Below are 16,295 nucleotides of genomic sequence, written 5' to 3'. Positions count from 1 at the left end.
CTGGTTTCTGAGAACCCAGCCTCCCATTCTGCTATTTGGTTCTGAAAGCCCATTGGAGAGAGAAGCACCAATCAGCACTTAGAGGCTGGGCCAAAACGCATTTGTGTTTCACTTGTAACTGAACTAGGAAGGGCTTCTGTTCGATTGTTGCAGGGGGCGGGGGGACTTGCATTGTTGGAGAACATTCAGATAGAAAGGACTTCCAATCGTGACGGATAAAAAGAATAGAGGAGAGAGTCCCCAGGGAAACGTGGACAGGTCTCTTGGTTTGTTTGTGTTTTTTTTAAGTTATGAGAGTTGGTTCAACTCAACTCTGAATTCCTGTCTTGCGATCAGTAAGAGTTCCTTGCAGGCTTTAGACCTAGTGTCACAGGTAAAGGATGACATGCGTATCTTTATGTGCATATTGACCAGTTATAAAATGGTGCGTGGCTCGAAAGAGAATTCTAAATCTAAGAATGTCTATTTCCCGTGCTCGGAGGAGAGCTTTGTGCAAATGCATTTTGACGTGTCCCATCTTAAATACCTACTAGAGGACAGAAGTCACTCTGGAGAGAAAGGGGTGGGTCCAGGGCTGGCGATGCTTGTGCAGTGGGCGGGGCACAGAGGAGGCAGAGGTGGCAGCGCTGGGGGGTGGGGGGAGGGAAGAAGTCATTCTCCTGTTCTCGTTCTGCTTTCTCCACAAACTGTGGATATGTCTGGCACATTCCCTCTAAAAGCAGGAGACTGTGGGGTCCTGTACTTAAAAACCTCAGAAAGACGGATGACGTGTTTCAGGCGGGATGCTGCAGAGGGTATTCTGACCCAGTGAGAGGAAGCTGGAGCCGCTTAGCCCCCCTCCACTGCGGGAGGACCTCTCTTCCGGGAGACAAGCCAGCCACAGTGCTGGGGCGTGCCCTGCCCAGCTCTTCTGCTCCAATGTTCTTCCAGGAGAAGGAAATTTATCGCTGGCCTGCCAGAGAGTCCCTGAAAACCATGCTGGCGGTGGGCTGGACGGTAGAGAGGACCAAAGAGGGAGAAGCCCTATTTCAACAGCGGGAAAATGAGAAGCTTCGAAGCGTGTCCCAGGCCAGCCAGGTACGACCATCACGCCCAGAGGCCAACACTAGGCCAATGGAACCCATGGAGAATCTGGGAAAGCTATCCCCAGGGTATCAGAGATGAGGCCCACCACCAGTGAGCCCTGGGAATCTTTCGGGACATATCTTTGGCCACTGAAGTCAGGGATGCTGGTGAGAATAAGGCAAGTAACGGGAAACCCAGTGATTCTGCCTTTGCTTTCCTAGGGCAACAGCTACAGCCCTGCTCCCCTGGATCTCTCCAATGTTGTGCTCTCCAGAGAGCTCCAGGTCAGTGTTGATACTTTCAGAACAGCGTAACGGACTTTCTAAAACCCCTCAAGTGCAGGACATATTGCCCTTCAAAGAATGTTCTAGAAAGGGGCGAGGGGGAAGAATGCCTAAAACATATCACCACTGAAATATCAAAATTAGAGAGGGCCACAACGAGCAGAGGCCACTCATCTGACACAGTCTCAGCAGAATTAACCAACAGTCTGAGAAGGTGAGGCTTTGCGCTTCTTCCGGAGACGTCATAGCAGGTCATGACTCAGTAGAAGGAAGATCGAACAGCAAATTACTGTACAAAAACCCAAAACAGAACTTATAACAGCCAGGAGAAATAACTAGTAACAAAGCTATTAACAACTAGGAGAAAATGTACGGGGTGGCCTCTGGGTTGGGCTGCTGGACTGCTCACACCGGGCCCCCCAACCTTGAGGACAATCGCATATCCCGTGGTGGATTCACTTGAGTTGCCCTTGGTGGTACAGACAAGTCATCATTGTAGGATTTAGGGACTTACACCCAAGAGGATGAAATTAAAGGCTTAAGCTTCCTCACCCCCATTCCTCCCCTGTGCACATGTCAGTGACCGTGACCGGCCCCAGCCTGAGGCCGTTACTCCTTAGAGAGTCCATCAGACCAACGCTTTGGACCTTAAAGAAAGTTTCTTTCCAAAGTACACCCTTCATTCCGGGTCACTATTTTATGAACCTCATAAAGATGCATTCTATTTGAGAAATCTTATGTGCGGCAGTTTTCTCCAACACGTGATTATTTTTAGTTTGCAAAGCTAAAGGCTTTCGGGGATCCTAGAGTTTTGCTTGACCCCCCACTCCCAGCTCCCTATCTCAGGTCAGGAGTAAAATACTTCACTCCTGTGACAAATGGAGTGCCATCAGAACGCAGTTTCCAGTGGAAATGTGTGTTTCTCAGAAATGCATCAAACTGCCAAGATAATAAGTTACCGGGAAAGGACAGAATTAGAAATTGTTTTCTGTGTGTATGGGAAGATATAAAACTAACGGGGTGCATAAGCAAAGACTAATTAATGATGGGAGACACTCAGCAATGTGCCATTAGCGTTTGGTGGTGCTCTGTTCCCGAGGCTGCCTGCAACAGCGGGGCAGATATGAACCCATTTTTCTTGCTTGCTTTCTCTCTGACTGTCATCTCCCTGATGGGACACAGGGGATGGTGGAGGTGATAGCTGAGAACTATCACAATATCTGGGCCAAGAAGAAGAAGCTGGAGCTGGAGAGCAAAGGTGAGCTAGATTCACAGCATCTCCTACAGAAGGTGAGCTGGGGGGCAGGTGTGTTTCCCAGAAGTGCAAAGGAAGAGCCACCTATTTTGTCATCTCTCACTTTACTGACCCCAGGTGGCGGCAGTCACCCTCTTTTGGTACCGTACGACACCTTGACTGCCAAGGAAAAGTTCAGGGACCGGGAGAAGGCCCAGGACCTGTTTAAGTTCCTCCAAGTGAACGGCATTGTGGTTTCCAGGTAAGTCGTCTTCCAGGTGACGTTAGCGGGCCAGGGGCAGGCTCGTGTGGTCTCTCGTGCTCTAGATATTTGATCACCTGCCTGCAAAGCAGATCAGAGTAAGGATAGCGGTCGAGTCTTTTGAAACGAATAGGTGTTTATTCTGGAGTGTGAAGCCCTCTCTTCCGACAGAAATAAGACTGGTCGATATCAATTTCTAAAAATCAGTTACAGCAGAGAATCGTGACAAATTATACATCTGTACCTTAAACATTTAATTTTAATTAAAACAAACACACATGCATTCATTCACAAACCTTGTACCATAGGCCCCCAGATCTCATCTTTGTTGGTTGTTTTATTGATTGGAATTATAAACCACATCCATAACGTATCCTCAAAGCCCTTGAAGTTGGGCTGAAGAGCAGTTAAGGTACAGTTAAGAGAATTAAGGTACATACAAAACAATGTAAATGCAGTATTCTGGGTTGGTTTGTTTGTTTTTTCAATTTCCTCCCTATCTTTTACGGTTGCCTCACACCTAATTCAGAAACGCTGTTTTTGGAAACTTACAATCGCAGGTCTTTGCAAAATATGCAGCTTAGTTCTCTTCACACTTGTGTTTTTTTGTTTTATGTGATATTTAATGAAATGCCATAATAACAATAGGGAAGATGAGTGACATCAACAACCTTTTTTTTTTTTTTTTCAGATTAAAATATTTTTTAATTTGTATTCAGAGAATCACTGTCCCAATTATTTCCTTTACCCTGCCACATTATAATTGTATTCTCTTATTAATAAGGATCATTGCAATTTTAAAAAATTCAAGTCTTTATTGAGCACTTAATATACGTCTAGAACTGTATAAGACACTGTGGAGACTAAGGAAGACATAAGATAGGGTCTCTGACCTCAAAGAGCTAGAAATTTAAAGGAAAAGACTGCATTTCTGAAACAAGAGAAAAATATAGGGAGGATGAAACTGAGTGAAAAATTGTGTGAGACAAACTCTGAAGTATCAAGAACAGAGAAGCCAATGTAGGCTAAAGTAGTTTTAAGAGAATTTGTTCTGGACTTTGAAGTGATGAGTAAGGGGGTGTGGCATTTAATCTTGGATTTAAAGAATTGACAGATAGGTATCCAGAATAAAAGCCTGGCTAAAGAAAATGGGTAAGTTTTCTGAAATTGAGAATTTTTAATGCAGATCAGATCAAAGATGCTATCTGTTTTGCTAGCTAAAATAATGACAGTTTAGAGTCAACTAGTGCAACCTACTATGATTACCAGTATTTAAGAAGTTAATTGTTTTCAACTTTTTTTTACATGGAAAAATAAAAACATAGCTTAAAATCTTAGATTATAGACTGAATGAGATGCTTAGTATAGGTTTGTGTACACTGAATTCTCCATACGATCTTGAGAACTAACTACAAAAGAGAAATTTATTTTTGCCCATGTCTCTAAAGAAGAGATATACTTTCAAAATGTCTTTAATTTGTGGTTTCTGACTCTGGTGTACCATTTGAAGTCCTGATTTCATATTGCAGATTATTTTGAAATTACAGAATAAAGAACATCTGTGTTAATAGCCTTACATGTCCAACAAAAAACTAAAGCAAAAGATTTTTAAATTGACAAAAACATACAGTGTAACTTTTGTTGGAATTTGCTAGTTTTAAAAACAATACTTTTCTAAAGTTGCCACTTCATTTGAGGGATGGTATAAAGATGGGCTGAATATAGAGTTAGAGCACAGAAATATTTCATGCTTCTCAATTCATTAGGCCTGATTTGAGGCCCTTCTCTAAGTCCAGTTCACATGGGCATGTGGTCCCTTGCATCTATGAGGTAGACAGGCTGGAACAGAGGTAGTGAGAGTGGAAGGGTGCTTCCTGCCTTGGCTCTGAACCATGTGTATACAGACAGGATGGTCCAGCAGACTCACTCTCTCATACATTCCAGAATTTTTCTACTCTTAAGAAGAAATGACATTTTAAGTTTATTCTATACTAAATAGCCAAGAAGAAATTTAAGAATTCTCCTTTGGAATTTTGGATGTAAGGATTTGTATCCATTCAGCCAATCTGTGTCTTTTGGTGGGAGCATTTAGTCCATTTACATTTAAGGTAATTATCGATATGTGTGTTCCTATTCCCATTTTCTTAATTGTTTTGGGTTCGTTATTGTAGGTCCTTTCCTTCTTTTGTGTTTCTTGCCTAGAGAAGTTCCTTTAGCAGTTGTTGTAGAGCTGGTTTGGTGGTGCTGAACTCTCTCAGCTTTTGCTTGTCTGTAAAGGTTTTAATTTCTCCATCAAATCTGAATGAGATCCTTGCTGGGTAGAGTAATCTTGGTTGCAGGTTTTTCTCCTTCAACACTTTCAATATGTCCTGCCACTCCCTTCTGGCTTGCAGAGTTTCTGCTGAAAGATCAGCTGTTAACCTTATGGGGATTCCCTTGTGTGTTATTTGTTGTTTTTCCCTTGCTGCTTTTAATATGTTTTCTTTGTATTTAATTTTTGACAGTTTGATTAATATGTGTCTTGGCGTATTTCTCCTTGGATTTATCCTGTATGGGACTCTCTGTGCTTCCTGGACTTGATTAACTATTTCCTTTCCCATATTAGGGAAGTTTTCAACTATAATCTCTTCAAATATTTTCTCAGTCCCTTTCTTTTTCTCTTCTTCTTCTGGAACCCCTATAATTCGAATGTTGGTGCGTTTAATGTTGTCCCAGAGGTCTCTGAGACTGTCCTCAGTTCGTTTCATTTTTTCTTTATTCTGCTCTGCAGTAGTTATTTCCACTATTTTATCTTCCAGGTCACTTATCCGTTCTTCTGCCTCAGTTATTCTGCTATTGATCCCATCTAGAGTACTTTTAATTTCATTTATTGTGTTGTTCATCGTTGCTTGTTTCATCTTTAGTTCTTCTAGGTCCTTGTTAACTGATTCTTGCAATTTGTCCATTCTATCTCCAAGATTTCGGATCAACCTTACTATCATTATTCTGAATTCTTTTTCAGGTAGACTGCCTATTTCCTCTTCATTTGTTAGGTCTGGTGGGTTTTTATCTTGCTCCTTCATCTGCTGTGTGTTTTTCTGTCTTTTCATTTTGCTTATCTTACTGTGTTTGGGGTCTCCTTTTTTGCAGGCTGAAGGTTCATAGTTCCTGTTGTTTTTTGTGTCTGTCCCCAGTGGCTAAGGTTGGTTCAGTGGGTTGTGTAGGCTTCCTGGTGGAGGGTACTAGTGCCTGTGTTCTGGTGGATGAGGCTGGATCTTGTCTTTCTGGTGGGCAGGTCCACGTCTGGTGGTGTGTTTTGGGGTGTCTGTAGACTTATTATGATTTTGGGCAGCCTCTCTGCTAATGGGTGGGGTTGTGTTCCTGTCTTGCTAATTGTTTGGCATAGGATGTCCAGCACTGTAGCTTGCTGGTCGTTGAGTGAAGCTGGGTGCTGGCGTTGAGATGGAGATCTCTCGGAGATTTTTGCTGTTTGATATTATGTGCAGCTGGGAGGCCTCTTGTGGACCAGTGTCCTGAAGTTGGCTCTCCCACCTCAGAGGCACAGCACTGACTCCTGGCTGCAGCACCAAGAGCCTTTCATCCACAGGGCTCCTTAATTTGGGATGATTCGTTGTCTATTCAGGTATTCCACAGATGCAGGGTATATCAAGTTGATTGTGGAGCTTTAATCCGCTGCTTCTGAGGCTGCTGGGAGAGATTTCCCTTTCTCTTCTTTGTTCTGACAGTTCCCAGGGGCTCAGCTTTGGATTTGGCCCCGCCTGTGCGTGTAGGTCGCCGGAGGGCGTCTGTTCTTTGCTCAGACAGGACGGGGTTAAAGGAGCCGCTGATTCGGAGGCTCTGGCTCACCCAGGCCGGGGGGTAGGGAGGGTCACGGAGTGCGGGGTGGGCCTGCAGCGGCAGAGGCCGGCATGACGTTGCAGCCTGAGGCGCGCCGTGCGTTCTCCCGGGGGAGCCGTCCCTGGATCCCGGGACCCTGGCAGTGGCGGGCTGCACAGGCTCCCCGGAAGGGCGTGTGGCTAGTGACCTGTGTTCGCACACAGGCCTCCTGGCGGCGGCAGCAGCGGCCTTAGCGTCCCATGTCCGTCTCTGGGCTCCGCACTCTTAGCCGCGGATCGCGCCCGTCCCTGGAGCTCTCTCAAGCAGCGTTCTTAATCCCCTCTCCTCGTGCACCAGGTAACAAAGAGGGACGTAAAAGTCTCTTGCCTCTTCGGCAGGTCCAGACCCCTCCCCGGACTCCCTCCCGGCCAGCCGCGGCGCACCAACGCCCTGCAGGCTGTGTTCACGCCGCCAACCCCAGTCCCCTCCCGGCGCTCCGACAAAAGCCGGAGCCTCAGCTCCCAGCCCCGCCCGCCCCAGCGGGCGAGCAGACAAGCCTCTCGGCTGGTGAGTGCTGGTCGGCCCGATCCTCTGCGCTGGAATCTGTCCGCTTTGCCCTCCGCACCCCTGTTGCTGTGCTCTCCTCCGCGGCTCCCAAGCTCCCCCACTCCGCCTCCCGAAGTCTCCACCCGCGAAGGGGCTTCCTAGTGTGTGGACACTTTTCCTCCTTCACAGCTCTCTCCTGCTGGTGCAGGACCCGTCCCTATCCTTTTGTCTCTGTTTAGTTTTTTCTTTTGCCCTAACCAGGTACGTGGGGGGTTCCTTGCCTTTTGGGAGGTCTGAGGTCTTCTGCCAGCGTTCAGTAGGTGCTCCGTAGGAGTTGTTCCACGCGTAGATGTATTTCTGGTGTATCTGTGGAGAGGAAGGTGATCTCCGCGTCTTACTCTTCCGCCATCTTCCCGGAAGTCTCCCATCAACAACCTTTGAACAAAGATGGCAACTCCACTGGAGAGACTGAATGAATCATGATTTCCTAAGACTTTCTCTCAAACTTATGTTTGTCAGAATCATCTAGACAAATGTTTTAGATGAGGATGGTCTGGGCTGCTTAAGTCTTAAAGGTAGAACCTGTTTCCTCCACTGGTCAGGTGTCGGTGATGGGCTGTGCTTGCGGCGTCCTTTGTAGAACGAAAAACAAGGCAGTGTCCCCACCTCGATAAGCCGTTCCTCCTGAAAGAAATGTCTGCTGAGCCAGCTGCTGTTTTTTCTTTTAGTTTCCTACAGAATTTTTGCCACTGAGTGACAGAAGTAAAAATCTATACAAATATTTCTGTTGTAGCTCATATGAAAAAATAACAAAACCTATTTGCTGTATTGTTGAGTGGGAAAGGTCAGGCAGCAGGAGACAGCCTCTGGGGAAGCATTTAAGAAAGACTCCCATCGTCATTTTAATCCTGTTCTTAACACCAAGATGCATGCAGACTATGATTTGCCAATAAATAACTTGCTCACAGAAGTGAAAAATTCCTCTTGACTATAAGAAGGGAATCAAGGAAATAGCGGGGGGAAAGGAAAAAGACCACTGAATTCAGCAAACATACCCTTGTAGTGGTTCACCCTGAGCCAGAGCCCGTGGTGGGCACTTGGATGTACTGATAAGGCGGTAACATCCCTGTCACCAAGGAGAAACCCTAGGTTCCCGCTACCCATGCCTCAGACCTGCTCCATCCTCAACTTCCCCATCACTTGACGACAGCCTGTTCTTCCCGATGCCCAAGCCAAAAACCTTGACTCCTCTCTTTTTCCCTCAACCCACATCCAATCCTTTAGGAAATCCTGACGGCTCTCCCCTTAAGATACCCGGAATCTGACCACTTCTCACCCTTCGTGCTGTCACTGCCGTTGCTGAAAGGGCTTCCTTCCTGGGCCCCCTGTTTCAATCCTTGCCCTCGGTCAATTTTAATCCTAGCAACTAGAGTAATTCTGTCACAATGTGAGTCATATCATGTCGTTTCCTCTACTCAAAACTTTCAATAGCTTCCCATCTCAAAGCAAAAGCAAAATGCTAAGGACGGCCCACAGCACCCTGACGGTTGCCTCCACTGCCCACCCCACGCCCCTCTGACTGCCTGCTCACTTCCATCCCTCCACACTGGCCTCAACTCAGCATGCATGTGCCCACTCAGGAACTTTGCAGCCCCGCTCCCTATGCCTGGAAAGCTCTCTCCCCTCATGTCTCTATGGCTCACCTCCTTCAAGCCTATACTCCAGTGTTGTCCTTCCAATAAGCCCAGCACTGATTTAACACGACAGTCTGCTCAACCCCACTTCAGGTACTCTTGGGCCCTTTCATCTTGCTTTAGTTTTTCTTTTTTTCACAAAACTTATTAACTTACAGCATTCCAGATAATTTTTTAAATTTATTTATTTTATTATTTATTTTATTTTTGGCTGCGTGGGGTCTTCGTTGCTGCGCGCAGGCTTTCTCTAGTTGTGGCAAGCAGGGGCTGCTCTTCGTTGCGGTGCGCAGGCTTCTCATTGCCATGGCTTCTCTTGTCGCAGAGCAGGGGCTAGTCTAGGCACACGGGCTTCAGTAGTTGTGGCTCGTGGGCTTAGTTGCTCCGCAGCATGTGGGATCTTCCCAGACCAGGGCTTGAACCTGTTTCCCCTGCATTGGCAGGCGGATTCTTAACCACTGCGCCACCAGGGAAGTCCCCGGATAATTTTTATTTCGTTTTATGTAGCGTTCGTACCTGTTTATAGCAAGCACGTAAGTTCCATGAGCGCAGGGATTCGTGTTTGCATCTCTGATTTATCCCCAGCTCAGTATTTGTTGAATGAATGACAAAGATCTTTCTGAAAAATCTTTTCAGAAATTATTGTCGCTCAGGTGTTGCATGCTCACAGAGGCAGGTTTCAAGTGCAAGGGGAAATGAGTCAAATGATGAGTCAGGTCGCTAAGCCAGCATAGCCATCAACATTTGGAAAGCAGAGTTGACGTGGAGAAAATTGCTTGTGCACCAAAGTCACATTGTTATCTCTGTTACTCCCTGGGGTTTACCCATTTCCAATCTAGAGGTATCAAGGATATGGGGCTGGATGCCTCCTCCATGGAAAAGAGGTTTGCCTATAAGTTTTTGAAGAAGATCCTGAAATATGTTGATTCTGCTCAAGAGTTTATTGCCCATTTGGGTAAGTATCATTGCGAAATATCAGAAAAATGTGTGCTTCTCATAATACCGAAAGGAATTAGATATTCCTTTTATGAAGAGCGATGCTTTCATACTGTAGCTGTTCATGATTCTTTGAAACATATGGTTTAGGGAAAGACACAGTGGCTGAGATTTCACACACACACGCACTTAAAAAAAATCAGTTTTGTCTTTGGTTTCCCTTCTGGGTTTGATTGAATCATTTGTCATTTTTCACATAACTCATCCTCCTCTAAGTTTTCCATCATTTTGTTTTATGCCTGTGAGCATATGACTCAACCTCTCTGAAGCTGCCTTCTTATCAGTAGAGTAGAGAAAAGAGTAGTGAAACCCTAGAAGAAATAACCAACCCTCACAATTATAAAGTACTTTGTAAAATATTAGATATTTTATAAAATCAAATGGCCTTTTCATGACGAAAAGCTGCTCTGTTTCTTTAATGCTGTGACTCTTTTTGTCTTTGTTTTCTTTAGCTCTGGTCAACTTTGTGTCACTTTTGTCTTTGTAGAAACCATTGTCAGCAGTGGGAAAACTGAAAAGTCTCCCCATGACCAGGAGATCAAATTCTTTGCCAAAGTAAGTGACTCTCTGCATTTAACCGGATTACCTTCTTCTTGGGATCTGTACAATTTAGGGTACAAGTTAAGCAGATCCAACAAAGATATCCAAAACTCCAGTAATGACTTTGATGAGATGGACGTGGGTTTCCCTGTTGTGGAAAGGTCCTGAGGCAGGTGGGTGGTCCGAGGAGGTAAGCAGCCTGCTGTGCTCTACGCCATTACCCAGGGACTCAGGTTCTTCCTCTCTTGATGCTCTCTCATCTCCTAAGATGTGGTCCCTGACAGTGGTCCAGACTCACTTGTACCACATCTGTGAGAAAGGGGGGAAGGATAGCGGAGGGCAAGCTGTTGTTTTATTAAAGTTCTAAAGTTTAATAAAAGTTGTCTTATTAAGTGGCTAGAACTTACTCATTTCAGCCTCGGCTAGCTGCAAGGGAGGCGTGTAATGCATGCTTTAACTGGGTGACCCCATGCCCAGATAAAACACGGGGATTTCTACTGCTAAGAGAAAGAAGGGAAGAACGCATGTGGGTGCCAGTGAGCTGTCTCAGCCACATAACCCTACTCAGAGGACTAAATACAAGTGAGACTTTGGGGTAGCCATGTTCTGAGAAGCAGAGACAGGATGGTCAAGTCCAGTAGTGCTGGGCCATGCCTTAAATATTCTGTTGGGTGCCACGCCCAAGAAGCCACATCTGAGTGCAGGTGTCCTACAGGACGCCCCTGAAAATGTTGATTCAGGATGTGCATTTCTTTGGGCCCTTAGTCAGTGTCCTGCCCTATCCCTTCACATATTTCTAAGGCCTCTGGTTACAGGCATAGAAGAAAAAGAATAGTTTGGAAACTGGGATTCACAGGGTAGGGTTTTCTAGAAATTCCAGGACCAGAGTCTTTTTGTGTTCAGAGTCTTTTTGCTCATTAAGGATGAACTTTTTCAAAGGAACCAGAGGAAGGGCTTTGGCCAGCCTCTTAGAAGTGCATCTCTGGTGGGTCTTTCAGGTTCTTCTCCCACTGGTGGACCAGTACTTTACCAATCACCGCCTCTACTTCCTCTCGTCCCCTCTGAAGCCCCTTAGCAGCAGCGGGTACGCCTCTCATAAGGAGAAAGAAATGGTGGCCAGGTGAGTCTACAGAAGGGAAGGTCACGGTGCTCACGTGATTTATGTAAAACCCCAGACTCCTGGGGCTTCAAGGGTGAATCTTTTGGAGCAATGAACTGTGGCCTGATGATTGGTAGCTCAGAGGTTTTGGTTATCATCTTGGTTTTGAAAGTGACTTTATTCACACTTATCTGTATATTATTTTGGCAACCGAGAGAGGTGCACTGTTTGGGGGTATCAGTAGGGCTTGGGGGAAACTTATATCCTCAGGTCAGCTTCTATCCTGAAATAACATTTAGAAAAAGGAGAAGGTAATTCTGAAGCTTGGGAAAAGCAAATACACAACGTTGAGAAGAAACGGATTAATACTGTTTTCATTCTCATTCTTCTCAGGCTTTTTAAGCTTAACTTTTTTTTAAGGAATCAGATCTTACAAGTCTTGGTGTGGATGATCTGAGATTTGAAATCTAGAGTGACTTAATTCAATTTAAATTCCTAACAGGAAACAAATTTTCATCAAAAGCACCAGCTTCTCTTCTTATTCCACTAGACATGACACGTGGGTGCCTCAGCAGAGCTGAGAACAAACCAGGTGCTTCTTGATCAGGCTACAAGTGGATACCACTATGCCTCAGGTTCTCTGTATTTGATTTACGAATGACAAGGGATGGATTAGACTTCTAAATGGCAAAGAGTTAAGGACTGCAGTAAAGGCAGTCTATCAGCCCTTTCCCTGGCATCCACTGATGGTGAACAATGTACTTTATATTTTATAAGGGCCCAGCCATTGAATATCACCATCTTTGGGAGGATATTCAACTTTAGGATTTAGCTAACATTTATCAAGCACAGCATGGCTCAGCAGTGAGCTAGATTTTTTGATATGCACAAGTTATCGCCCACCTGTGGAAATATCATTGTGAAACACCACAGTGCTTTAAATTCCAGGAACCACCTGTGTGTTATGATCTCCATTTTGCAGATGAGGAAACTGAGGTTTGGGCAGGTTCACTCCAGTGCCTAAAGTGACCCAGGTCGTAAGTTAGAGCAAGAATGAAAGCGTAGCCCTCTCTATCCAGATCGAGTGCCATTTTCTCTACACTGTAATTACTTCTGACATTAATATTTGTTAAGCAGGGAGGAGCGCATGATGTCAAAATGAGATACACTTAGAATCAGTTACTGACCCAAGATTTCCTAGATATTTTCATGACACACCAGTGTTTTTTGTAAGAAGTTAAGGAAATGAAGAAGCAAGTGAGATACTCAGATAAGCCAACAGAGGGCAGGTGTGTCTGTTCTCTTCATCTGTTTTTCTTAGGGTATTAATTCATGGAAATGTAACATTTGTTCAGCCAGGCACCATTTGTCACAGCTGGAATGCAAGCTGGAGCTCGCTGATCGGCCTTGCAAATAGCTTTCAGATCCATCAGTGTGCCCGCTGCCCTCCCATAGAAGTGGCCATATCGGCACTGAACGTGCTCACATCTCCAGACCGCTTTTGTTCCCAGCCTTCGCCCATACCCCACCTCTTCTGCATCTGATGCAATTCACCAGTGCTTTCCGGAATCTCTCCCCTGGGATCTCTTTAATTTATCACCTTCAAATTCTGAGATGAGAGAGAGGCGCCTGGGGACTCTGGCCCCTCATAACTCTGGGTGAAGGACGGTGCCTCTGCTTGCATCGTGGGTCCCACAGGCAACAAAGAAGGGCCTTTGGAAATTTCAGGCCCCGGCCTTGACATACCTGAGAAAGCACTTCCGACAGCAAGGGGAGCCACATGTATATTAGGATCAAACAACCCAAGGATCTGCTTTAGTTAGAAAAATGTTAATTTTGTATTTATACAGAGTGGGTTCATTTTGAAGCATTTTGCCAGAAATAACTGAGTTTATCAGCCCCTAATTCTACAGGCTAAAAGGGTCATGTGATTAGTCGCTGACTACAGACGAGAAAGCTAAAACACAGAGCTCATATTCCTCCAGGATCTCCGCCAACTCCATGAGTTTTCATCAGATACATAACTCTGAAAAAAAAAGAAACATCCGGGGAAGAGAAAAGAAGCAGCAGTTCATATTTAATTTCACACTCGCGGGCTGCCAAATTTCTGTTAACTTACTCTGAGCTCTCTTAAGCTCTAGGCCAGTGTTTCCAACTTATTTCCACTGCAAAAACAAATGACTAAGCAGCAGAGACTTTGGCTGTGGTGTCCGGTAGACAGCCCAGAAAGGCTCAGGGTATTCATTGAAAACCATTTAGAGGTGAACAAGTTTTCATCCCCACCAACACTTGGATGGATTTCTTCTCTATTTGAGCTGTCCCCTAAAGGTTTTTGCCCTGTGTGGGGCAAGACGCCCATGACTTCTAAGAAGATCTTGGGAAGGACTTCAGCTAGGTCTCACCTTGGCAGCCCATGGCCTGTACCAGGTGATTTTATTTTACTTCCCCTCTTTCTGTTCCACCAGGAAGGACTGCTTTCTGAAGGGATTGCTAAGTTCTTACCTAGTTGTGCCAATGTCAAGTAATGTCAGCGTTCTGAGGAATCTCCTCCCAAGACCTTCAGCAACACAGGTCAAATGATGGCCATAGTGCCCCTAGACAGGGGCTATCAGGAGTGTGTTCAGAAACATCCATGGGCTCTTTGCTAACTGCACAAAGCCCTCTATTAGACACTGTGGAAAGTAAAACAGTAAGACACAACTGGACTCCTAGGGGTTCCATGGTAGACAGTATGGGTGAAAGCATGGAATAGGGTCAAAAAACACGAAAGCGTAGCAGATGGGATTTCCTAGCTTCAAAGGCACAGATAGGACAGCAACCCAGTCAGGCCTATAGGCTAATGGAGGTGTCAGAGAAAAGCCATTTCTTGAAATGTTTCTGGTTCAGCACAGTATTGCCCATACCTGAACCTTTAACTTTCTTCCAATCCCACCATCTCGCGCACCTCCAGCTAAGACCTCACACCCTGTTCCCCCGAGTGAAGGCTACAGAAAGGGCTTGCAATCCACTGCAGTAATGGAAAAATCATGCTTCCTTCCAGAATCCTCGTTTATCCATGAATGTTCTACAGATGAACCTTTCAACATATAGTACGCTGTAGCAAGAGGTGGTTTGCAACAGGTGGCTCATTGCAAAACATGGTACTTGCTGCAGAAGGATTGTTTTCTGCCTGCAAGGTACCTCTCGTGATTCTCCAGCAAGACAGTGGGAACCACATGTTGTCCTAGTGTGGTCCAGAGGATTCTTTGAGGGGAACACAGTGCATCTTCCCGGGGTGTTGTACTAGGCGCTTTGTTTTACTGCACAGGGGCCAAGGGGTGGGGTACAAATGAGTCTTCCTTGAATCTCTGTCCCTTTCTGACTTTCATTCTTTTCTGCTTCAGCCTGTTCTGCAAACTCGCTGCTCTTGTTCGACATAGGATTTCCCTCTTTGGTAAGAGAAGTATTGCTCAAGGCTTCACCCTCTGTAATTATCCTGAACTTGTGTTTTGCCTTCATCGGTGGCTCCCGCAGGCAAGCTGAGCCTTAGGACTAAGGTGTCACCTACATTTGCCGTAGAAAGTTGGTCTGAAGTATGATAAACCCCGCTCTCCCGCCTTGAACAGCTCAGGTTTTCCACGCCAATGAATGCTTTAGGCCCTGCCTCTAACTGCCATCATAAAGCCATGCGTCAGGCCAGAGATAAATGCTTTGGCCCGAACGGAGGCCTGGCACTTGGTGTGCTGGTGGTTAATAAGGCTGGGCTGTTTATGCTTATTGAGAAGATTGTGTTTAAATGACAGGCTGAATGCTTTGGGGAGTCACAGGTGATACTTTTGATTTTAGGGAACGATTCTACCACAATGGTGAGCTGTCTTCACATCTTAGCTCAGACACTTGACACAAGGTAAGTGTGCCCAGAATTTTCCAGTCGTTTCTCAGGACTCCCTCTCTGGCCCTCTCTCCTTGCTTATTATTGTACTGAAGAGGAGATGTGTCACCATTATGCGGGAGCTGGGGAGAAAAGGGAAGATGGGGAAAAGGTGGATCCCACCATGACGTTAGCACACTCTGTTTCTCAGCTCACATGACGGGGAGCCACCATCATGGCAGATACCGAAAGCTGAGCATTTGATCAATTCTTGTCTTCTCTTACCGAGAAGTTCATCTTTCAGAAGATAAAATACGTAACGTGGCAAAGTACCACTTCGTATCTAACTCTCCGCAAAAAAAGAAAAAGGAAGAGCTGCCTGATGGGTGGCAATGCCATAAGAATCCTGGGAGAGGGGGCCCCTAGCACTCTGAATTCAAAATGGCCAAGGAGGGGATGTGATTCCCAGAAGATCAAAGACAAAGATAGATTTGAGCCCATGACCTGAGGGTCTGATGGGAAAGATGGCTGAACAAGAAAGGAAGTCTTCCTTTTCTTTCACATACATACATATATGTGTGTGTGTGTGTGTGTGTGTGTATATTCTGGTAGTATAAATATAAGTTATTTGATGAGATAAAAAAGAGAAGCAGTGCAAATAACTGACAGGGAGTTTTCTTTAACACACTCATTAAGCAGGGCCCCTGTCACAGTTGAGAGGAGAACACACATCCCAAAACCCAACGCAGAAGAGAGGCACCAACCTGAAAGAGTGGCCAGATGATGAAAATCCTCTACAAACTAAGAATGTTTTTTTTTTAAAAAAGTTAAGGGTAGTTAAAGGGGATTTTCAAGTGTCGGAGAGAAACAAACATGTTGTGGAGATATTACGACAGCACAACATTTTCACGC

The 16,295-nt window shown here is 45.4% G+C and overlaps 1 protein-coding gene across 1 annotated transcript in view; it reads left to right on the top strand.

Moving 5' to 3' along the window:
• RYR3 (ryanodine receptor 3) overlaps window positions 1–16,295 on the top strand; it is a 563,044-nt gene that overhangs the window by 461,366 nt on the left and 85,383 nt on the right. Inside the window, 9 exon segments of the mRNA XM_060146948.1 lie at window positions 931–1,077; window positions 1,287–1,349; window positions 2,532–2,607; window positions 2,722–2,845; window positions 9,738–9,853; window positions 10,382–10,449; window positions 11,433–11,554; window positions 14,917–14,966; window positions 15,359–15,419. Of these exon segments, the coding sequence (XP_060002931.1) occupies window positions 931–1,077; window positions 1,287–1,349; window positions 2,532–2,607; window positions 2,722–2,845; window positions 9,738–9,853; window positions 10,382–10,449; window positions 11,433–11,554; window positions 14,917–14,966; window positions 15,359–15,419 (827 nt within the window).

This window comes from Lagenorhynchus albirostris, chromosome 1 (assembly GCF_949774975.1).
Source record: "Lagenorhynchus albirostris chromosome 1, mLagAlb1.1, whole genome shotgun sequence".
Taxonomy (NCBI): Eukaryota; Metazoa; Chordata; class Mammalia; order Artiodactyla; family Delphinidae; genus Lagenorhynchus; species Lagenorhynchus albirostris.
Note: the sequence above shows the minus strand (reverse complement) of the source record. Positions and strands in the feature narration are given on the sequence as shown.